Source organism: Coregonus lavaretus (genome assembly GCF_964263955.1).
Source record: "Coregonus lavaretus genome assembly, chromosome: 4".
In the NCBI taxonomy this organism is placed as follows: domain Eukaryota; kingdom Metazoa; phylum Chordata; class Actinopteri; order Salmoniformes; family Salmonidae; genus Coregonus; species Coregonus lavaretus.
In genome coordinates, this window is record NC_139991.1 from 61,601,682 (window position 1) to 61,626,034 (window position 24,353).

Consider the following 24,353-nt stretch of genomic DNA (forward strand, 5'->3'; position numbering starts at 1 on the left):
TTGAAAGTCCGTGTTGCCCAGCGACAGCCCCAAAACATCACTGCTCTAGAGGAGATCTGCATGGAGGAATGGGCCAAAATACCAGCAACAGTGTGTGAAAACCTTGTGAAGACTTACAGAAAACGTTTGACCTGTGTCATTGCCAACAAAGGGTATATAACAAAGTATTGAGAAACTTTTGTTATTGACCAAATACTTATTTTCCACCATAATTTGCAAATACATTCATAAAAAATCCTACAATGTGATTTTCTGGATTTTTTTTCTCTCATTTTGTCTGTCATAGTTGACGTGTACCTATGATGAAAATTACAGGCCTCTCTCATGTTTTTAAGTGGGAGAACTTGCACAATTGGTGGCTGACTAAATACTTTTTTCCCCCACTGTATATACTCCCCTTTATTACTTTTCAACCCCGCCATCCTTTCCCTACTTGGAGTAAATTAGTGAACAACAATGCCCAGGCCTCTACTTCCGGTCTATACTTACTATCTACACCTTATGGACACAGTTAATTTTACAATAATTCTAATATATATATATATATATTTTTTTTTTGCTCCTGAACTACTTCTACTCTCAACCTCTCCGCTCATTTTCATGATGTCCATCCGGTTTGCTTCTATATGCCATATCTTTCTAACTGTGCTCTTTCCCAAAAGCTCCCAACATACAACCTATATACTTATTATGGACACAGTAGGCTTACATTATTAGCTATCTTTGTTATTATTTGTTGTTATTTGTTATTAGTCCCATCCTTCAACTCTATTCAATACCTCCCATCTATCTCTTAACACCATCCATATAGGATTTCTGACTAAATACTTTTTTCCCCACTGTATATATATAAAAAAATAAGAGATCAAATTGTCAATCAGTAGCTATGGGGTTCCAGTGCTCTTCAGTCTCAAACACACAGACAGAGCCCTGCAGCACTGGGCTAGGCAGCTGTGGGTGTTAGTCCACACGGTCCTGTAGTAGAGGGGTTTTTACACTGGGTGAATCGCTCAAATTGGTGTCCAGTATGACAGTCCTCTCACATCTTATCTGTCAGGAGAACAAGAGAGTGTTAGTCAGAGAGGGGATAGAGACAGAGATTGAATGTGAGAAAATATGTTAAAAGCACAACACTGTTAGCATAGTTAGGATCAAGTATGCTCTCATTTGTCAGTTCTCTCTTTGAACAGATTCACTATCATCTTTATCAATCATCTATCAACTGCACACCCACGTATTTTCACTACAAAAGGCCAACAAAACAATGGCGAGTCACAGACATGCATACGCATGCAACTAAACAGACAAACACAGTCTCATGTCAGATGCAGAGTCCAGTTCACCTGTGTCAGTGCTTAAAGAGGGTCACCTGAAAACCACAACATCCTGTCAACATATCACCTAAAACATTGTTCATACAGCAATAGCAGTCTTCAACCGGAGGGTCTGCTGCAAGAGAATGTGTTAACTTTGGGCTGTTGGGAGTTCTGGCTCAAACCATGCTCAGATCTTTCGACTGGACACTTCCAAACACACACTCAAACCACGGGCAGAGAGAACTCTGGGTCGTATGAAACATGGCACAACAGCAGTGGATGAGAAAATGGTAGATTTAAAATGATAGAGATGTTGGTAAATGAATATGGGTGAGTGTGATGCCTATTGTGTGGGTCCTCAATGTGTGTGTGTCCTGTAGAAGAAAGGGTGTGTACACGCAAGATAAAGGAAGAGTGAGTGTGTGTACACCTAGGACATAAGAGTGTGTGTGTCGGCCTGAAACCCACCTTTGTCATTCACAATTAATGTTTCCGTCTGTAGTTTGTGGGCATCTGCGATGTTTACTGTGTCTTTAACAGATGCCTAAAAGATAACCAGACCTTCACTAAATCAGCCAATCAGAGCAGCTACAGAGCAACCTGATTGTCACAATATAATCAACCACCTGACAGCCAGAGACAAGGAGCTCAGGGCCGAGTTCAGCAGGAAAACGTTGGCAATAACTTTCAGATAGGAATGTATGATATAAAACAAACATACCCCACTGGTATATAGAATATGTAATCAACTCAGCTCTAGTCATGGCATTTCTATCTGCAACATTCCACAACGTTTTTGTACTGAACATGGCCCAGTATTTCGTTTCTCAGCCTTTGGGTCATTTAATAGTGTTGAGTGAGTGTGTGTGTGTTCATGCAGTGTGCGGTTTCATCATGCAGTTTGAAAACTGTGAGAGATGATTGAGGGCGTGGCATGCAAGACATCCAGGGTTAATGCGATTGGTTAATGACGCACCTCATACAGACAATCTTGACCAATCAATCGTGACATTTGGATTGATCAGATCGAGCTGATTGATCAGCTTCATACAGTAACACAAACAGACGAACTGATCTATATACATCCTTCTCCTACTGATCAGGAGAACTCTGGTCCCAGAAGGCCAGTGTGTGCAGGCTTTTGCACCAACCCAGCTTCTATACACCTGGTTCAGCTAATACTACAATAGTCAGTCTTCAATCTGACCATTATGACCAATAGAACTAGACTAAAGATCTAGAGACTACAACTCATTATGGTCCAGATTAAAGACCATGACCACTGTAGTTTAGCATGCGTTTTAGAACTGGTTGGATCAAAAGCCTGTACATCAATCCCCCAGGACCAGAGTTGGCCACTATTGCCTAATAATGGACTCAAGGCAGATCAGAATCTGTCAGGGTAAATCATTATTTTATATTCATATTGCTATCACATTCTTCTGATTGATATGATAGAGGCATGTTTTCAGGAGTGATTGGGAACAGTTTAACATGTGGACCAACCCCATGGTTCTGGATCACTGTAGGCGGATATTTTTTCAACGACGCCTGTAGGAAAGAAAAAAAAAACAGGACAACTGATTCCCTGCAACATTCACACCACAACAGTCATAACTCCATGACCTGAAATGCCTCAGGGTGTATGTTTGTCACAATAAATGTATGAGTACAGTCCATTGTCCTTAGGGAACATTGTGTTTCAGCATCTTGACTGTACATACAGTGGGGCAAAAAAGTATTTAGTCAGCCACCAATTGTGCAAGTTCTCCCACTTAAAAAGATGAGAGAGGCCTGTAATTTTCATCATAGGTACACGTCAACTATGACAGACAAAATGAGAAAAAAAATCCAGAAAATCACATTGTAGGATTTTTTATGAATTTATTGGCAAATGATGGTGGAAAATAAGTATTTGGTCAATAACAAAAGTTTCTCAATACTTTGTTATATACCCTTTGTTGGCAATGACACAGGTCAAACGTTTTCTGTAAGTCTTCACAAGGTTTTCACACACTGTTGCTGGTATTTTGGCCCATTCCTCCATGCAGATCTCCTCTAGAGCAGTGATGTTTTGGGGCTGTCGCTGGGCAACACAGACTTTCAACTCCCTCCAAAGATTTTCTATGGGGTTGAGATCTGGAGACTGGCTAGGCCACTCCTGGACCTTGAAATGCTTCTTACGAAGCCACTCCTTCGTTGCCCGGGCGGTGTGTTTGGGATCATTGTCATGCTGAAAGACCCAGCCACGTTTCATCTTCAATGCCCTTGCTGATGGAAGGAGGTTTTCACTCAAAATCTCACAATACATGGCCCCATTCATTCTTTCCTTTACACGGATCAGTCGTCCTGGTCCCTTTGCAGAAAAACAGCCCCAAAGCATGATGTTTCCACCCCCATCCTTCATAGTAGGTATGGTGTTCTTTGGATGCAACTCAGCATTCTTTGTCCTCCAAACATGACGAGTTGAGTTTTTACCAAAAAGTTCTATTTTGGTTTCATCTGACCATATGACATTCTCCCAATCCTTTTCTGGATCATCCAAATGCACTCTAGCAAACTTCAGACGGGCCTGGACATGTACTGGCTTAAGCAGGGGGACACGTCTGGCACTGCAGGATTTGAGTCCCTGGCGGCGTAGTGTGTTACTGATGGTAGGCTTTGTTACTTTGGTCCCAGCTCTCTGCAGGTCATTCACTACGTCCCCCCGTGTGGTTCTGGGATTTTTGCTCACCGTTCTTGTGATGATTTTGACCCCACGGGGTGAGATCTTGCGTGGAGCCCCAGATCGAGGGAGATTATCAGTGGTCTTGTCTTCCATTTCCTAATAATTGCTCCCACAGTTGATTTCTTCAAACAAAGCTGCTTACCTATTGCAGATTCAGTCTTCCCAGCCTGGTGCAGGTCTACAATTTTGTTTCTGGTGTCCTTTGACAGCTCTTTGGTCTTGGCCATAGTAGAGTTTGGAGTGTGACTGTTTGAGGTTGTGGACAGGTGCCATTAATACAGGTAACGAGTGGAGGACAGAGGAGCCTCTTAAAGAAGAAGTTACAGGTCTGTGAGAGCCAGAAATCTTGCTTGTTTGTAGGTGACCAAATACTTATGTTTCCTGTAATCCATGGCTTCTGGTTGGGGTATGTACGTACGGTCACTGTGGGGACGACATCATCGATGCTAAGGTACAGGACTGTTTTGCTAGCACAGACTGGAACATGTTCCGGGATTCTTCAGACAGCATTGAGGAGTACACCACATCAGTCACTGGCTTCATCAATAAGTGCATCGATGATGTCGTCCCCACAGTGACCGTACGTACATACCCCAACCAGAAGCCATGGATTACAGGAAACATCCGCACTGAGCTAAAGGGTAGAGCTGCCGCTTTCAAGGAACGGGACTCTAACCCGGACGCTTATAAGAAATCCCGCTATGACCTCCGACTAACCATCAAACAGGCAAAGAGTCAATACAGGACTAAGATTGAATCGTACTACACTGGCTCTGACGCTCGTCGGATGTGGCAGGGCTTGAAAACTATTACAGACTACAAAGAGAAGCACAGCCGCGAGCTGCCCAGTGACACAAGCCTACCAGACGAGCTAAACCACTTCTATGCTCGCTTCGAGGCAAGCAACACTGAAGCATGCATGAGAGCACCAGCTGTTCCGGATGACTATGTGATCACGCTCTCCGTAGCCGATGGGAGTTAGACTTTTAAGCAGGTCAACATTCACAAGGCCGCGGGGCCAGACGGATTACCAGGACGTGTACTCCGAGCATGTGCTGACCAACTGGCAAGTGTCTTCACTGACATTTTCAACATGTCCCTGACTGAGTCTGTAATACCAACATGTTTCAAGCAGACCACCATAGTCCCCGTGCCCAAGGACTCTAAGATAACCTGCCTAAATGACTACCGACCCGTAGCACTGACGTCTGTAGCCATGAAGTGCTTTGAAAGGCTGGTCATGGCTCACATCAACAGCATTATCCCAGAAACCCTAGACCCACTCCAATTTGCATACCGCCCCAACAGATCCACAGATGATGCAATCTCTATTGCACTCCACACTGCCCTTTCCCACCTGGACAAGAGGAACACCTACGTGAGAATGCTATTCATTGACTACAGCTCAGCATTCAACACCATAGTGCCCTCTAAGCTCATCACTAAGCTAAGGATCCTGGGACTAAACACCTCCCTCTGCAACTGGATCCTGGACTTCCTGACGGGCCGCCCCCAGGTGGTAAGGGTAGGTAACAACACATCTGCCACACTGATCCTCAACACGGGGGCCCCTCAGGGGTGCGTGCTCAGTCCCCTCCTGTACTCTCTGTTCACCCATGACTACATGGCCAGGCACGACTCCAACACCATCATTAAGTTTGCCGACGACACAACAGTGGTAGGCCTGATCACCGACAACGATGAGACAGCCTATAGGGAGGAGGTCAGAGACCTGGCCGTGTGGTGCCAGGACAACAACCTCTCCCTCAACGTGACCAAGACAAAAGGAGATGATTGTGGACTACAGGAAAAAGAGGACTGAGCACGCCCCCATTCTCATCGACGGGGCTGTAGTGGAACAGGTTGAGAGCTTCAAGTTCCTTGGTGTCCACATCACCAACGAACTATCATGGTCCAAACACACCAAGACAGTCGTGAAGAGGGCACGACAAAGCCTATTCCCCCTCAGGAGACTGAAAAGATTTGGCATGGGTCCTCAGATCCTCAAAAAATTATACAGCTGCACCATCGAGAGCATCCTGACTGGTTGTATCACCGCCTGGTATGGCAACTGCTTGGCCTCCGACCGCAAGGCACTACAGAGGGTAGTGCGTACGGCCCAGTACATCACTGGGGCAAAGCTTCCTGCCATCCAGGACCTCTATACCAGGCGGTGTCAGAGGAAGGCCCTCAAAATTGTCAAAAACTCCAGCCACCCTAGTCATAGACTGTTCTCTCTGCTACCGCACGGCAAGCGGTACCGGAGTGCCAAGTCTAGGTCCAAAAGACTTCTCAACAGCTTCTACCCCCAAGCAATAAGACTCCTGAACAGCTAATCATGGCTACCCGGACTATTTGCACTGCAAACTTTGCACCCATCCTTTTTACGCTGCTGCTACTCTGTTAATTATTTATGCATAGTCACTTTAACTCTACCCACATGTACATATTACCTCAACTACCTCAACTAGCCGGTGCCCCCGCACATTGACTCTGCAACGGTACCCCCCTGTATATATAGCCTCCCTACTGTCACTTTATTTTACTTCTGCTCTTTTTTTTCTCAACACTTTTTTTGTTTGTTTTATTTTTACTTTATTTTTGTTTAAAATAAATGCACTGTTGGTTAAGGGCTGTAAGTAAGCATTTCACTGTAATGTCTGCACCTGTTGTATTCGGCGCATGTGACCAATAGAATTTGATTTGATTTGAAATAAATTCATTAAAAATCCTACGATGTGATTTTCTGGAAAAAAAAATCTCAATTTGTCTGTCATAGTTGACGTGTACCTATGATGAAAATTACAGGCCTCTCTCATCTTTTTAAGTGGGAGAACTTGCACAATTGGTGGCTGACTAAATACTTTTTTTCCCCACTGTACACAGGTGTGATCAAAATGATGCATCTAAAGTCTACATAGCTAGTCTAGCCAGTAGATTCTCCACAGCTAGTCTAGCCAGTAGATTATCCACAGCTAGTCTAGCCAGTAGATTCTCCACAGCTAGTCTAGCCAGTAGATTCTCCACAGCTAGTCTAGCCAGTAGATTCTCCACAGCTAGTCTAGCCAGTAGATTATCCACAGCTAGTCTAGCCAGTAGATTCTCCACAGCTAGTCTAGCCAGTAGATGATATACAGCTACTGTAAGGCAGCATACAAATCACATGATCCTCACTAGGGAAGTGAGAGTGTGTACACAGCTAATGGTTGCCTAAATTCTCCAAAACAAATCCGATGTTCCAAAAGGAAAATAAACTTGAAATGGGCATTATAGCAGAACTGACATGATACCCCATACTTAACGATATCTTGTAATAAACTGGAACATTAAGAGTTATGTCCACGTGTTCATCAAATTAACTGGCTAATGTATAGCGTTAGCTATGAAAAATACAACATATGGCCTTTGGATGGTAACATGAGTGAGTGTGTGCGCATTAGGGAAATCTCTCCCGTTATTAGTCTAATGAGAGTCAGGAGGGGGGGGGGGTTGAGACCGTGTCCCCAAGTGGCACCTCTGCACTGTACAGTATAGATCACTGAACACACCATAACCCACAATCTACTGATCTACTCAGAGGGAGATTGGGTACCCCATCAGTGAACTACAAACTTGGTTTACTGTGCTGTATACCCCTAATGGTGGATAGAGGGGGAGCACCAGTGTGTTGGTTTGTTAGGCAAGGCTGTGGGAAGTCTCTCTGTTCTCTGGTGGCTAGTGGAGGGCTGCTCAGGATTGTCCAAGAGTCGCAGTATTTAGTACACATGCCACGCAAACCAAAGAATGAGTATGTTATTTCTCTCCTCTCTCACAACCACTTGTACCACATCCAGTTTGTGAACAAACAAACAAACACTCTCTCTCCCATCCATCCCTCCACACAGGCGGTGAGCCATGCACATGCAGTGTAGAGGCCTTACCTTCTCCCTGTAGCGTAGTAGTACAGCTCCCAGTATTGTGGCCAGGCCCAGGCCTATGAAACAGTACTGCATGTACACCATCACCATTGGCAATATCACCAGGTTAGTGTGGAACGTCGTCAGGATTTCACCGTCGATATAACCACTCTACAAAAGGGGGAGAGGGAGCAAAAATATAATGAGTGGACTGAGATATGGGGGTGTAGAAAGGGTTAGGGGTAAGTATATACACTAGGGTTATGGGTGAGGAATATAGAGAGTGTTGGAGGTGGGGCGATGGGCATGGGGAATACAACAGGTTAGGGGCAGAGCGTGTTAGCGGCAGAGCATGTTGGGGGCGAGAGATGGGTATGGGTTATACAGCAGGTTGGGGGTGGAGAGTGTTGGGGTGGAGAGATGGGTATGGGGTATACAGCAGGTTGGGGGTGGAGAGTGTTGGGGTGGAGAGATGGGTATGGGGTATACAGCAGGTTGGGGGTGGAGAGTGTTGGGGTGGAGAGATGGGTATGGGGTATACAGCAGGTTGGGGGCAGAGCGTGTTTGGGGGTGGAGAGATGGGTATGAGGTATACAGCAGGTTAAAAAATCGAATCAAATGTTATTGATCGCATACACATATTTAGCAGATGTTATTGCGGGTGTAGCGAAATGCTTGTGTTCCTAGCTCCAACAGTGCAGTAATATCTAACAATACACACAAATCTAAAAAGTAAAATAATGGAATTATGTAATATTAGGACGAGCAATGTCGGAGTCCAGAGGTTAGGGGTGGAGAGTGTTGGGGGTGGAGAGATGGGTATGGGGTATACAGCAGGTTAAGGGTGGAGAGATGGGTATGGGGTATACAGCAGGTTAAGGGTGGAGATGGGTATGGGGTATACAGCAGGTTAAGGGTGGAGAGATGGGCATGGGGTATACAGCAGGTTAAGGGTGGAGATGGGTATGGGGTATACAGCAGGTTAAGGGTGGAGAGATGGGTATGGGGTATACAGCAGGCTAAGGGTGGAGAGATGGGTATGGGGTATACAGCAGGTTAAGGGTGGAGAGATGGGTATGGGGTATACAGCAGGTTGGGGGTGGAGAGATGGGTATGGGGTATACAGCAGGTTAAGGGTGGAGATATGGGTATGGGGTATACAGCAGGTTAAGGGTGGAGAGACGGGTATGGGGTATACAGCAGGTTAAGGGTGGAGAGATGGGTTTGGGGTATAAAGCAAGTTAAGGGGGTAAGAGAACCCAGTAATAGCCTCATCATCAGTCACCTCCTCAAACCAGATCATGGGCATCATCACCTCTGAGATCTTCCCTGTTTCCCTGCACCAGACAAACAAAGACAAATCGTCACACAGTTATACACACAAATGCATGAAACTGTCACCGCAGAGGAAGACTGTTGTTCTCCCCTCAGAAACTCCCAGATTGAACAGGACCCTCCAGCTTTGTGGCTAAAGGTCAGGGGTCAGGGATTGTCCTTTATGACATGCACATGTTGAACTATGGAGTGATGGGTTGGGGGTTAGATAGGGGTTATAGATCAGAGGCAGGACCTAAAATTAACACCCTCCACCCACCAAATGTGTGTAGATTTTGGCATTGGTGGGCAGAATGTCTAGCAGTGGTTACACAGAGCACTTGGGCAATCCAAAGCCCACATGTAAAGAATATTAATTAAAGAATGCATCAGTGATTTGTAGGCCATTTCTTACAACCTTCTGAAGACATTACGGCCTGTGTAACGTTATAACATTTACATAATTTAGCAGACGCTCTTATCCAGAGCGACTTACAAATTGGTGCATTCAACTTATGATAGCCAGTGGGACAACCACTTTTCTTCTTCTTTTTTTTATGGGGGGTTAGAAGGATTACTTTATATTATTCCAGGTATTCCTTAAAGAGGTAGGGTTTCAAGTGTCTCCGGGAGGTGGTCAGTGACTCTGCTGTCCCGGCGTCGTGGGGGAGCTTATTCCACCATTGGGGTGCCATAGCAGCGAATAGCTTTGACTGGGCTGAGCGGGAACTGTGCTTCCGTAGAGGTAGGGGAGCTAACAGGCCAGAGGTGGATGAACGTAGTGCCCTCGTTTGGGTGTAGGGTCTAATCAGAATCTGAAGGTAAGGAGGTGCCGTTCCCCTCACAGCTCCGTAGGCAAGCACCATGGTCTTGTAGTAGATGCGAGCCTCAACTGGAAGCCAGTGGAGTGTGCGGAGGAGCGGGGTGACATGAGAGAACTTGGGAAGGTTGAACACCAGACGGGCTGCAGCGTTTTTTATTTTAATTTTTTTATTTCACCTTTATTTAACCAGGTAAGCCAGTTGAGAACAGGTTCTCATTTACAACTGCGACCTGGCCAAGATAAAGCAAAGTAGTGCAATAAAAACAACACAGAGTTACATATGGGGTAAAAAAAAACATAAAGTCAGAAATACAACAGAAAATATATATACAGTGTGTGCAAATGTAGCAAGTTATGGAGGTAAGGCAATAAATAGGCTATAGTGCAGAATAATTACAATAGTATTAACACTGGAATGCTAGATGTGCAAGAGATTATGTGCAAATAGAGATACTGGGGTGCAAAAGAGCAAAATAAATAACAATATAGGGATGAGGTAGTTGGGTGGGCTAATTTCAGATGGGCTGTGTACAGGTGCAGTGATCGGTAAGGTGCTCTGACAACTGATGCTTAAAGTTATTGAGGGAGATAAGAGTCTCCAGTTTCAGAGATTTTTGCAATTCGTTCCAGTCATTGGCAGCAGAGAACTGGAAGGAATGGCGGCCAAAGGAGGTGTTGGCTTTGGGAATGACCAGTGAGATATACCTGCTGGAGCGCAGACTACGGGTGGGTGCTGCTATGGTGACCAATGAGCTAAGATAAGGCTGGGATTTGCCTAGCAGTGATTTATAGATGGCCTGGAGCCAGTGGGTTTGACGACGAACATGTAGTGAGGACCAGCCAACAAGAGCGTACAGGTCACAGTGGTGGGTAGTGTATGGGGCTTTGGAGACAAAACGGATGGCACTGTGATAGACTACATCCAATTTGCTGAGTAGAGTGTTGGAGGCTATTTTGTAAATGACATCGCCGAAGTCAAGGATCGGTAGGATAGTCAGTTTTACGAGGGCATGTTTGGCAGCATGAGTGAAGGAGGCTTTGTTGCGAAATAGGAAGCCGATTCTAGATTTAACTTTGGATTGGAGATTCTTTATGTGAGTCTGGAAGTTGAGTTTACAGTCTAACCAGACACCTAGATATTTGTAGTTGTCCACATACTCTAGGTCAGACCCGTCGAGAGTGGTGATTCTAGTCGGGTGGGCGGGTGCTAGCAGCGTTCGATTGAAAAGCATGCATTTAGTTTTACTAGTGTTTAAGAGCAGTTGAAGGCTACTGAAGGATTGTTGTATGGCATTGAAGCTTGTTTGGAGGTTTGTTAACACAGTGTCCAATGAAGGGCCAGATGTATACAAAACGGTGTCGTCTGCGTAGAGGTGGATCTGAGAGTCACCAGCAGCAAGAGCGACATCATTGATATACACGGAGAAAAGTGTTGGCCCAAGAATTGAACCCTGTGGCACCCCCATAGAGACTGCCATAGGTCCAGACAACAGGCCCTCCGATTTGACACACTGAACTCTATCTGAGAAGTAGTTGGTGAACCAGGCGAGGCAGTCATTTGAGAAACCAAGGCTATTTAGTCTGCCAATAAGAATGCGGTGGTTGACAGAGTCGAAAGCCTTGGCCAGGTCGATGAAAACGGCTGCACAGTACTGTCTATCAATCGCGGTTATAATATCGTTTAGGACCTTGAGCGTGGCTGAAGTGCACCCGTGACCAGCTCGGAAACCGGATTGCATAGCGGAGAAGGTACGGTGGTATTCGAAATGGTCGATGATCTGTTTGTTAACTTGGCTTTCGAATACTTTCGAAAGGCAGGGCAGGATGGATATAGGTCTGTAGCAGTTTGGATCTAGAGTGTCACCCCCTTTGAAGAGGGGGATGACCGCGGCAGCTTTCCAATCTCTGGGGATCTCAGACGTTATGAAAGAGAGGTTGAACAGACTAGTAATAGGGGTTGCGACAATTTCGGCGGCTAGTTTTAGAAAGAAAGGGTCCAGATTGTCTAGCCCAGCTGATTTGTAGGGGTCCAGATTTTGCAGCGCTTTCAAAACATCAGCTGTCTGAATTTGTGTGAAGGAGAAGCGGGGGGGGCATGGGCAAGTTGCAGCAGAGGGTGCAGAGTTGGTGGCCGGGTTAGTGGTAGCCAGATGGAAAGCATGGCCAGCTGTAGCAAAATGCTTGTTGAAATTCTCGATTATTGTAGATTTATCGGTGGTGATAGTGTTTCCTAGCCTCAGTGCAGTGGGCAGCTGGGCGGAAGTGCTCTTATTCTCCATGGACTTCACAGTGTCCCAAAACTTTTTGGAGTTAGTGCTACAGGAAGCAAATTTCTGTTTGAAAAAGTTAGCCTTTGCTTTCCTGACTGCTTGTGTATATTGGTTCCTAACTTCCCTGAAAAGTTGCATATCGCGGGGGCTATTTGATGCTAATGCTGTACGCCACAGGATGTTTTTGTGCTGGTCAAGGGCAGTCAAGTCTGAGGAGAACCAGGGGCTATATCGGTTCTTAGTTCTGTATTTTTTGAATGGGGCATGTTTATTTAAGATTGAGAGGAAATTACTTTTAAGGAACAACCAGGCATCCTCTACTGACGGAATGAGATCTATATCCATCCAGGATACCTGGGCCAGGTCAATTAGGAAGGCCTCCTCGCTAAAGTGTTTTAGGGAGCGTTTGACAGTGATGAGGGGTGGTCGTTTGACCGCGGACCCGTTACGGACGCAGGCAATAAGGCAGTGATCGCTGAGATCCTGGTTGAAGACAGCTGAGGTGTATTTAGAGGGTGTGTTAGTCAGGATGATATCTATGAGGGTACCCATGTTTACGGATTTAGGGTTGTACCTGGTAGGTTCGTTGATAATTTGCGTGAGGTTGAGGGCATCTAGCTTGGATTGTAGGATGGCTGGGGTATTAAGCATATCCCAATTTAGGTCATCAAGCAGTACAAACTCTGAGGATAAATGGGGGGCAATCAATTCACATATGGTGTCCAGGGCACAGCTGGGGGCTGAGGGGGGTCTGTAGCAAGCAGCAACAGTGAGAGACTTATTTCTGGAAAGGTGGATTTTTAGAAGTAGAAGCTCAAACTGTTTGGGCACAGACCTGGATAGTATGATAGAGTTCTGCAGGCTATCTCTACAGTAGATTGCAACTCCACCCCCTTTGGCAGTTCTATCTAGACGGAAAATGTTATAGTTGGGGATGGAAATTTCAGAATTTTTGGTGGCCTTCCTGAGCCAGGATTCAGACACTGCTAGAACATCAGGGTTGGCAGAGTGTGCTAACGCAGTGAATAACTCAAACTTAGGAAGTAGACTTCTGATATTTATGTGCAAGAAACCAAGACTTTTGCGATTACAGAAGTCATCAAATGATAGCGCCTGGGGAGTAGGAGTGATACTGAGGGCTGCAGGGCCTGGGTTAGCCTCTACATCACCAGAGGAACAGAGGAGGACTAGAATAAGGATACGGCTAAAGGCTTTAAGAACTGGTCTTCTAGTGCGTTGGGTACATAGAATAAAGGGGGCAGATTTCCGGGTGTTATAGAAAAGATTCAGGGCATTATGTACAGACAAGGATATGGAAGGATATGAGTAAAGTGGAGGTAAACCTAAGCGTTGGGTAACAATGAAAGAGATAGTATCTCTAGAGGCATCAATTGAGTCGGTCTCTGAGTGTATGGGGGGAGGGACAAAATAGCTATCTAAGGCAGGTTTAGCTAGGCTGGGGGGTCTACAGTGATATAGTACAATTAGAAATAACCGAAACAACAATAAACTAACCATGTTTGGGCTGAGGCTAAACATAAACAGGATGTAGTACCGTAAAAAGGAACAGTCCAGCAGATATCAGCTGTATAGCTGAGTTATCATAAGGTCCAGTGGTGAAGCGCTAGTGAGTAAGAGGGTTAGCAGGGGCTAGTAAGGGCTAGCAGATGGATGGAATCTTCGTGGTTAACGTCGTAACCACATCAGACGATTTCGTCGGCAGACCAGTCGTGTAGGATTGGCGGGGCTTCGTGTCAACACTAGGTGGTCCCGTCCGGTTGACAGAGAGGTAGATAGCCGGGAGATGGGCCTAGCTCAGGATGATTAGCCAGACCACAGCGTCCATTTTGTTGTAGCCAGCTGGTAGCGATGAATCCGGAGTTAAAGGTCCAGTGATTCCGGCGGAAAAACTGATATGTTCTGGGTCGATAACGCGCTGTGCAGACTGGCTGAATATCCGGTGATCAATGTCCAGTGATTAAAATTAATCCCGCTGAAAAAAATCCAAGGTTCTGGGTGAAACACAGCTGGCTGTGGCTAATAGCAAGTAGCTAGTTAGCTGAAACTGGCTAGCTAGTTTCAACTGGAGATTCTAGATTCTAGACAAAGGTAAGTCAACAATAGAATCCGTTCCACATTGAGTGAGGCGGGTTGCAGGAAAGTATATTTTTTAGAAGGATGAAAAGTCTGATAGGGAAACATGTACGAAAAATACAAAAAAAACAGGGTATTTACAGGCTATTTACAGACACACGACAGAAACAGGACTGCACTACTTCGCCGTTCTGGCTAAGTTGTAGGGGTTTAATGGCACAGGCAGGGAGCCCAGCCAACAGCGAGTTGCAGTAATCCAGACGGGAGATGACAAGTGACTGGATTAGGACCTGTGCCGCTTTCTGTGTAAAGTAGGGTCGTATTCTGCGAATGTTGTAGAGCATGAACCTGCAGGATCAGGTCAACGCTTTGATGTTAGCGGAGAACGACAGGGTGTTGTCCAGGGTCATGTCAAGGTTCTTTGCACTCTGGGAGGAGGACACAATGGAGTTGTCAACCGTGATGGCGAGATCATGGAGCGGGCATTCCTTCCCCGGGAGGAAGAGCAGCTCCATCTTGCCGAGGTTCAGCTTGAGGTGGTGATCCGGACATCCACACTGATATGTCTGCCAGACATGCAGAGATGCGATTCGCCACCTGGTTATCAGAAGGGGAAAGGAGAAAATTAATTGTGTGTCGTCTGTGTAGCAATGATAGGAGAGACCATGTGAGGATATGACAGAGCCAAGTGACTTGGTGTATAGAGAAAATAGGAGAGGGCCTAGAACTGAGCCCTGGGGGACGCCAGTGGTGAGAGCACGTGGTGCGGAGACAGATTTTCGCCACGCCACCTGGTAGAAGCGACCTGTCAAGTAGGACGCAATCCAAGAGTAAGCAACGCCGGAGATGCCCAACTCGGAGAGGGTGGAGAGGAGGATCTGATGGTTCACAGTATCAAAGGCAGCGGATAGTTCTAGAAGGATAAGAGCAGAGGAGAGAGAGTTAGCTTTAGCAGTGCGGAGAGCCTCCGTGACACAGAGAAGAGCAGTCTCAGTTGAATGACCAATCTTGAAACCTGACTGGTTTGGATGAAGAAGGTCATTCTGAGAGAGATAGCAGGAGAGTTGGCTAGAGACGGCACGCTCCATAGTTTTGAAGAGAAAAGAAAGAAGGGATACTGGTCTGTAGTTGTTGACATCGGAGGGATCGAGTGTAGGTTTTTTGAGGAGGGGTGCAATTCTCGCTCTCTTGAAGACGGAAGGGACATGGCCAGCGGTCAAGGATGAGTTGATGAGCGAGGTGAGGTAAGGGAGAAGGTCTCCGGAAATGGTCTGGAGAAGAGAGGAGGGGATAGGGTCAAGCGGGCAGGTTGTTGGGCGGCCGGCCAATACAAGTCGCAAGATTTCATCTGGAGAGAGAGGGGAGAAAGAAGTCAAAGCATAGGGTAGGGCAGTGTGAGCAGGACCAGCGGTGTCATTTGTCTTAATAAATGAGGATCTGATGTTGTCAACCTTCTTTTCAAAATGGTTGACAAAGTCATCCACAGAGAGGGAGGAGGAGGATTCAGCAGGGAGGAGAAGGTGGCAAAGAGCTTCCTAGGGTTAGAGGCAGAGGCTTGAAATTCAGAGTGGTAGAAAGTGGCTTTGGCAGCGGAAACAGAGGAAGAGAATGTAGAGAAGAGGGAGTGAAAAGATGATAGGTCCGCAGGGAGTCTAGTTTTCCTCCATTTCCGCTCGGCTGCCCGCAGCCCTCTTCTGTGAGCTCGCAATGAGTCGTCAAGCCACGGAGCAGGAGGGGAGGACCGAGCCGGCCGGGAGGATAGGGGACATACAGAGTCAAAAGATGCAGAAAGGGAGGAGAGGAGGGTTGAGGAGGCAGAATCAGGAGATCAGAGGGAGAAGGATTTAGCAGGGGGAAGAGATGATAGGATGGAAGAGGAGAGAGTAGCGGGAGAGAGAGAGTGAAGGTTGCGACGGCACATTACCATCTGAGTAGGGGCATAGTGAGTAGTGTTGGAGGAGAGCGAGAGAGAAAAGGATACAAAGTAATGGTCGGAGACTTGGAGGGGAGTTGCAGTGAGATTAGTAGAAGAACAGCATCTAGTAAAGATGAGGTCAAGCGTATTGCCTGCCTTGTGAGTAGGGGGGGACGGTGAGAGGGTGAGGTCAAAAGAGGAAAGGAGTGGAAAGAAGGAGGCAGAGCGAAATGAGTCAAAGGCAGACCTAGGGAGGTTAAAGTCACCCAGAACTGTGAGGGGTGAGCCATCCTCAGGAAAGGAACTTATCAAGGCGTCAAGCTCATTGATGAACTCTCCAAGGGAACCTGGAGGGCGATAAATGACAAGGATGTTAAGCTTGAATGGGCTAGTGACTGTGACAGCATGGAATTCAAATGAGGAGATAGACAGATGGGTCAGGGGGAAAAGAGAGGATTCCTGTGCCACCGCCGCGCTGACCAGATGCTCTCGGGGTATGCGAGAACACATGGTCAGACGAGGAAAGAGCAGTGGGAGTAGCAGTGTTTTCTGTGGTAATCCATGTTTCCGTCAGCGCCAAGAAGTCAAGGGACTGGAGGGTAGCATAGTCTGAGATGAACTCTGCCTTGTTGGCCGCAGAACGGCATTTCCAGAGGCTCCCAGAGACCTGGAACTCCACGTGGGTCGTGCGCGCAGGGACCACCAGGTTAGAGTGGCAACAGCCACATGGTGTGAAGCGTTTGCATGGCCTGTGCAGAGAGGAGAGAACAGGGATAGACAGACACATAGTTGACAGGCTACAGAAAACGGCTACAATAATGCAAAGGAGATGGGAGTGAAATGAACTAAACATCTGGGAAAGCGAGAGAGCGGGGCCTCCCTCACTTACGTTTCACTGAAACACTCAAATATAACTCTCCCAACTTCACTTTAGAAATTATAATTGTTGTAAACTACAGCGGTTCAATGTTTTTTAGGAATAGACTCTAACTTAGTTTATTCAGCTAGCTAACTTGGTACAGTATTCTTCCGTGAAAACCGTCCAGGGCACCGAATCCTATGACGCCATAGCCAACTAGCATGCCAGCCTCCAATAACACGGTTTAGCACCAATACTCGGTTACAACAAACCACCAGTGTGTTAACACGCCAAGCAGATCATTAGTCTCCGTGTCTAACGTTGTGTAAAGTTTTAGGTTAGTTTTGACAGTTTGAGTGAGTCCGTCGTCAACTTATTCAGCCAGTTAGTTAGCTAGAATAGTTAGCATACTAGCTAGCCATTGCTCTCTGCCAATGAAAAAACCCTCCTCCCACGGCACGAACACACAGAGAGAGCCAAGCTAACGTTGACTAGTCACCCATGTCCTGAATTCCCTTGAACGACTCTGGTTACCAGTAAACCAGAAAATCACATTGTAGGATTTTTAATGAATTTATTTGCAAATTATGGTGGAAAATAAGTATTTGGTCACCTACAAACAAGCAAGATTTCTGGCTCTCACAGACCTGTAACTTCTTCTTTAAGAGGCTCCTCTGTCCTCCACTCGTTACCTGTATTTATGGCACCTGTTTGAACTTGTTATTAGTATAAAAGACACCTGTCCACAACCTCAAACAGTCACACTGCAAACTTCACTATGGCCAAGACCAAAAAGCTGTCAAAGGACACCAGAAACAAAATTGTAGACCTGCACCAGGCTGGGAAGACTGAATCTGCAATAGGTAAGCAGCTTGGTTTGAAGAAATCAACTGTGGGAGCAATTATTAGGAAATGGAAGACATACAAGACCACTGATAATCTCCCTCAATCTGGGGCTCCACGCAAGATCTCACCCCGTGGGGTCAAAATGATCACAAGAACGGTGAGCAAAAATCCCAGAACCACACGGGGGGACCTAGTGAATGATCTGCAGAGAGCTGGGACCAAAGTAACAAAGCCTACCATCAGTAACACACTACGCCGCCAGGGACTCAAATCCTGCAGTGCCAGACGTGTCCCCCTGCTTAAGCCAGTACATGTCCAGGCCCGTCTGAAGATTGCTAGAGTGCATTTGGATGATCCAGAAGAGGATTGGGAGAATGTCATATGGTCAGATAAAACCAAAATAGATATTTTTGGTAAAAACTCAACTCGTCGTGTTTGGAGGACAAAGAATGCTGAGTTGCATCCAAAGAACACCATACCTACTGTGAAGCATGGGGGTGGAAACAGCTGTTTTTCTGCAAAGGGACCAGGACGACTGATCCGTGTAAAGGAAAGAATGAATGGGGCCATGTATCGTGAGATTTTGAGTGTAAACCTCCTTCCATCAACAAGGGCATTGAAGATGAAACGTGGCTGGGTCTTTCAGCATGACAATGATCCCAAACACACCGCCCGGGCAACGAAGGAGTGGCTTCGTAAGAAGCATTTCAAGGTCCTGGAGTGGCCTAGCCAGTCTCCAGATCTCAACCCCATAGAAAATCTTTGGAGGGAGTTGAAAGTCCGTGTTGCCCAGCGACAGCCCCAAAACATCACTGCTCTAGAGGAGATCTGCAGGGAGGAATGGGCCAAAATACCAGCAACAGTGTGTGAAAACGTTTGACCTGTGTCATTGCCAACAAAGGGTATATAACAAAGTATTGAGTAACTTTTGTTATTGACCAAATACTTATTTTCCACCATAATTTGCAAATAAATTCATTAAAAATCCTACAATGTGATTTTCTGGATTTATTTTTCTCATTTTGTCTGTCATAGTTGACGTGTACCTATGATGAAAATTACAGGCCTCTCTCATCTTTCTAAGTGGGAGAACTTGCACAATTGGTGGCTGACTAAATACTTTTTTTCCCCACTGTAAGTGCAAAGCTAGCCACTGAATCGATTCAGCCAGTTCGCGTCCACTACCTGGCTAAGTGGCTCTGTAGCCAGAAAAATCTGCCGTTCTGCCCTTGAACAAGGGAGTTACCACAACAACTGCTCCCCAGGCGCCGTGGACGTTGATTAAGGCAGCCTCCAGCACCTCTCTGATTCAGAGGGGTTGGGTTAAATGCGGAAGAGACATTTCAGTTGAATCCATTCAGTTGTGCAACTGACTCGGTATCACCTTTCCCAATCACCAGTCTTTTGCAAGGTGCGGCAGAAATAATTAAAGGGCAACGATACACTTTAAAAAGAAATCTGAGTGACTGGTAGATTATTGATTTTTTTCATCTACCTGCCACAGTGGCTGGTGAACAAAAAAAGTTAGAGGCCCTGGGTAGGGGTTATCCTTACGTGATTCCAGACACCTTCTTCATGTACAAGTTGAGCTGCAGACGGATAGACACATTCAGAGGCACACCAGTCTCCTGCAGAGAGAGAGAGATATTCATAAACATCTTTACAACTTCAATAAGTCAAATAGGGAAAATACTTGCCACAGCAAGCAAGTAAACAATGTTGGGTTGTTGGAGGAAGAGAGAGAAACATGTTCCCTAGACATCGCTAATGACAAAGAAGTGGTCTGTGCTGAGTGCACTCTAAATACTGAGGCGACCAATTGAAATAGATTTAGCATTTGGACAAGGGCTCTTTGGCCTCTAAGTTGAAGAAGCAGTCGTTACGCTTAGTGAGAGCTAGAATCAAACGTCTCGTCTCCCTCTTTTCTCTTCTACCAGGGTTATTTAATTCCACTCCCTTGGTTTCCAAACTCACAATAGTTTGTGGCACAAAACGACTTTGTCATCATAACCGGACTGGCAGTCTCCTTGACCATCGCTCTGTTTTCCAAGCCATCCCCAGGCTGCTTAAAGTCTGTACTTTGTCAAAAACAGGAACACACACACCTAGCTAAATTAATACTCAAGGGACTTACATATGTGCGGATGCATATGGACACACATGCACATTAAGTGCAAAAATACCCTCTGGACAGAGACTGAGCATCGGTCCCACACACAATCAACTATGACTTGTCTGTTAGCGGGCTTAGTCCTTTTACAATAGAAGAGAAACATATTGAAAACATTTGCCTAACATAAAAAAAAGATTTTTTGTCCCCAGTCTTACTTAGAAATTAAACATTTAATGCCTGTCATACAGCAATGTGTGTGTGTGGAGTTCCCTAGTTTCAAATGGAGGAATAAACATTGTACTGTATAGGCCTACATAGTCAGGTGACCTGATCAAGATATATCCATATCAATGTTTTATGGGTGATCTATATCTAGGTTATCTACATCCTCCTCATACGGATTACTCTGCTGTACTTTACTCTTTGCCCTGTCCTGTTATATGGGAATGTTTGCGTTGCTCTTCATGCTGTAAATATTTCCCCACAATCTACTGTAGTTAATAAGAAGTGTTAGATCGTTAGATAAGCCGGCAAACAGACAAAGCTGTTTATATGCTTCTAAGGAAGGGATTCCAAAATAGTGTGGGGGAACTTCCTTATTATGTTTTATTTATCTCTTAGTTTTCTCAGTTACTTACCTGGTAAAATATCTCATTTTACAGCAACGACCTAGGGAATAGTTACAGGGGAGAGGAGGGGAGATAAATGATCCAATTGGAAGGTGGGGATGATTAGCTGGCCATGACTGTATGAGGGCCAGATTGGGAAGTTAGCCAGGACACCAGGGTTAACACCCCCACTCTTACGATAAGTTCAATGGGCTCTTTAGTGACCACAGAGAGTCAGGACACCCGTTTAACGTCCCATCCGAAAGACTGCACCCTACACAGGGCAATGTCCCCAATCACTGCCCTGGGGCATTGGGATATTTTTTTTTTAGACTAGAGGAAAGAGTGCCTCCTACTGGCCCTCCAACACCACTTCCAGCAACATCTAGTCTCCCATGCAGGGACCGACAAGGACCAAACCTGCTTAGCTTCAGAGGCAAGCCAGCAGTGGGATGCAGGGTGGTATGCTGCTTATGGATCATACTAACAGCTGAAGATTGGGTCCTAGCTAGAAACACTAGCTGGTGTTATTGATTTGTTTTGTGAAAAGATCATTTGAAAAGGATTCATGTGCATCCCAACACAGAAAGGTTTGAGAAACAACCATTGTTATTAAGAGAGAGGCACATTGGGATAATCTCAGATCGTTAGTGATTTCACTTGAGGTGAGAGTATTAGTTATCCAAGCAGACACTTTCACAAGCCATGAGAGTTGTTTTTCACCCCATCTGAAACATCAATACCTGCCTGTACCATATCACACCACATTAGTGGATAACATGGGACAATAAGAGTGATCTCCAACCTTAGTCACAATAACATTTTACTGCCTACACTCATAAAACAGACTGACAAATCAACATTATCTACTGAGTCCATTAGCTAACATCTCAGTACAGATATATAGGTTACATACATCAATAGATAATTAGTGAAAACTGACTGAAGGGAGGTCATTAATCTGTCATTATCAAAACTGGAGATTAGATACAGTCAGGGTCTGTCAGGTGAGGTCAAAAACTGAAGTGTTAAACTAGACTATACAGTTAAACCGTAGACAATATGTATTTGACAGATCAGCAACTCTGTTCATACAAGTTGTCAAAATATGACATTGTTTGGACTTCCGTTAGCAAGTTTCAACAAAAAGGGGGGTGGGGTGGGCAAGCTCGTGACTGCCTAGAGGCTGTTGGGGACAGTTTGCCATACAGATTGAGCCTAGTCCTGGACTAAAAAGCATGCTTAATATAACTTTTCCATTTAACCTTTTTAAATCCAGGAATAGGCTTAATCTGTGTCACACACCTTGAAGTTGTTACATGCCAATTTAGTAGATATACTTCATTCTAACAGTTCCAATGCTGTTTTTCAGGCCCATCTTCATTTAGTAAAAACCCCAATTCTGTTTCACCACAAGACTGTTGAGACTACACCCTGCCTGGAAACAAACATCCAGATGCAAACAAGACCACAGCCAGACCCAGAGGTGGTGAGGAACTGTACAGTAGGCGGGGTAGTGTGAGTACCATGCACACACAGTCATACACATATACCCGCACCCTTCCCCCCTGCACACACACCCATCCCACAAACACACACAGAGAGAGAGAGAGAGAGAGAGAGAGAGAGAAAAAAACACTTGGATCATTTGAGGAGAGAGTTATATTATCCTGTTCTGGTTCTGTTCAGAGAGTTCTGTCTAGGAGACAGTTCTAGGAGAGTTGGATGGACCTTTGGGACCGCAAGGAGTCATGCTGGGATCTAACTCAATGGTTAATCCCACATCGGGGAGCCTTCCTCCACTCTCCCTCCTCGAGCTCTGCATGGCTCAACTGTCCCTGTCTGACCCCACTGCCTGCCAATAGTTACAGCAGCAGTTATGAACGTCATGTCTTCACTTAGGCAAAGAACCCTCCCTGTATGGAAGTAAACTTCCACGTCCTCTATTAAAGAGGACCAAGAGGACTGAGTTAGTGGCACAGGAGGTAGTGCACTACTGCACTTCCCCTGGATAGGGCTGTGGCAGTCATTAGATTTTATCAGACCTTATTGTCATGCAAAACACTGCTGGTCTCAAGGTAGTTTACCATTAAATGAACAAACATGTTTAGCATCTCCAGGCTCCACTCATACAAGCAGCACAAAAGCCTCTGATGCATGTCTTAGGAACATAAATCAACTGAACATTCACCATCACAAATACATTATTTATTTTAGGCAGGTCAAAAGAAACATGATATGAAGAAAATGTATTTCAGAATAACACAATATGAGTTGGCCTAATTTATTTGGCTATGCACCATAGGTTTGTTCATTTAGCAGACAAGATATGCTTATAAATACTGTGCCATTATTTTATAGTCAGAAGAATAAAATTGAACTTCGCTGAATGAAATAGAATTGATATTTTGAGTGTAAAAGTGATCATATGAAACAGGTCCTATATGCAAGATTTAGAGTTACTGTTGAAGTCTGAAGTTTACATACACTTAGGTTGGAGTCATTAAAACTCGTTTTTCAACCACTCCACAAATTTCTTGTTAACAAACTATAGTTTTGGCAAGTCTGTTAGGACATCTACTTAGTGCATGACAAGTAATTTTTCCAACAATTGTTTACAGACAGATTATTTCACTTATACAGTGAGGGAAAAAAGTATTTGATCCCTGCTGATTTTGCACGTTTGCCCACTGACAAAGAAATGATCAGTCTATAATTTTAATGGTAGGTTTATTTGAACAGTGAGAGACAGAAAAACGCATGACAAAAATGTTATAAATTGATTTCCTTTTAATGAGAGAAATAAGTATTTGACCACCTCTCAATCAGAAAGATTTCTGGCTCCCAGGTGTCTTTTATACAGGTAACGAGCTGAGATTAGGAGCACACTCTTAAAGGGAGTGCTCCTAATCTCAGCTTGTTACCTGTATAAAAGACACCTGTCCACAGAAGCAATCAATCAGATTACAAACTCTCCACCATGGCCAAGACCAAAGAGCTCTCCAAGGATGTCAGGGTCAAGACTGTAGACCTACACAAGGCTGGAATGGGCTACAAGACCATCGCCAAGCAGCTTAGTGAGAAGGTGACAACAGTTGGTGCGATTATTCGCAAATGGAAGAAACACAAAAAAAACTGTCAATCTCCCTCGGCCTGGGGCTCCATGCAAGATCTCACCTCGTGGAGTTGCAATGATCATGAGAACGGTGAGGAATCAGCCCAGAACTACACGGGAGGATCTTGTCAATGATCAAGGCAGCTGGGACCATAGTCACCAAGAAAACTATTGGTAACACACTACACCGTGAACATCTGAATGATTCAGAGGAGAACTGGGTGAAAGTGTTGTGGTCAGATGAGACCAAAATCGAGGTCTTTGGCATCAACTCAACTCGCTGTGTTTGTAGGAGGAGGAATGCTGCCTATGACCCCAAGAACACCATCCCCACCGTCAAACATGGAGGTGGAAACATTATGCTTTGGGGGTGTTTTTCTGCTAAGGGAACAGGACAACTTCACCGCATCAAAGGGACGATGGACGGGGCCGTGTACCGTCAAATCTTGGGTGAGA

General features: G+C 45.3%; 1 protein-coding gene across 3 annotated transcripts in view; it reads right to left on the bottom strand.

Annotated features, from left to right (window-relative positions):
* Window positions 1-571: 571 nt before the first annotated feature.
* Window positions 572-24,353, bottom strand: part of scarb1 (scavenger receptor class B, member 1) — a 70,128-nt gene continuing 46,346 nt past the window's right edge. Inside the window, exons 9-14 of one of the 3 annotated variants that reach the window (XM_084160425.1) lie at window positions 19,616-19,689; window positions 9,226-9,277; window positions 7,965-8,111; window positions 2,823-2,867; window positions 1,785-1,860; window positions 969-1,050 (exon numbers count right to left, since the gene is read on the bottom strand). In XM_084160425.1, the coding sequence (XP_084016551.1) occupies window positions 1,040-1,050; window positions 1,785-1,860; window positions 2,823-2,867; window positions 7,965-8,111; window positions 9,226-9,277; window positions 19,616-19,689 (405 nt within the window). In that variant the 3' untranslated portion in view covers window positions 969-1,039. Of the gene's footprint in view, window positions 1,051-1,784; window positions 1,861-2,487; window positions 2,868-7,964; window positions 8,112-9,225; window positions 9,278-19,615; window positions 19,690-24,353 lie in introns of those variants that run through there. The other 2 variants (XM_084160426.1, XM_084160424.1) reach the window with 2 other exon arrangements.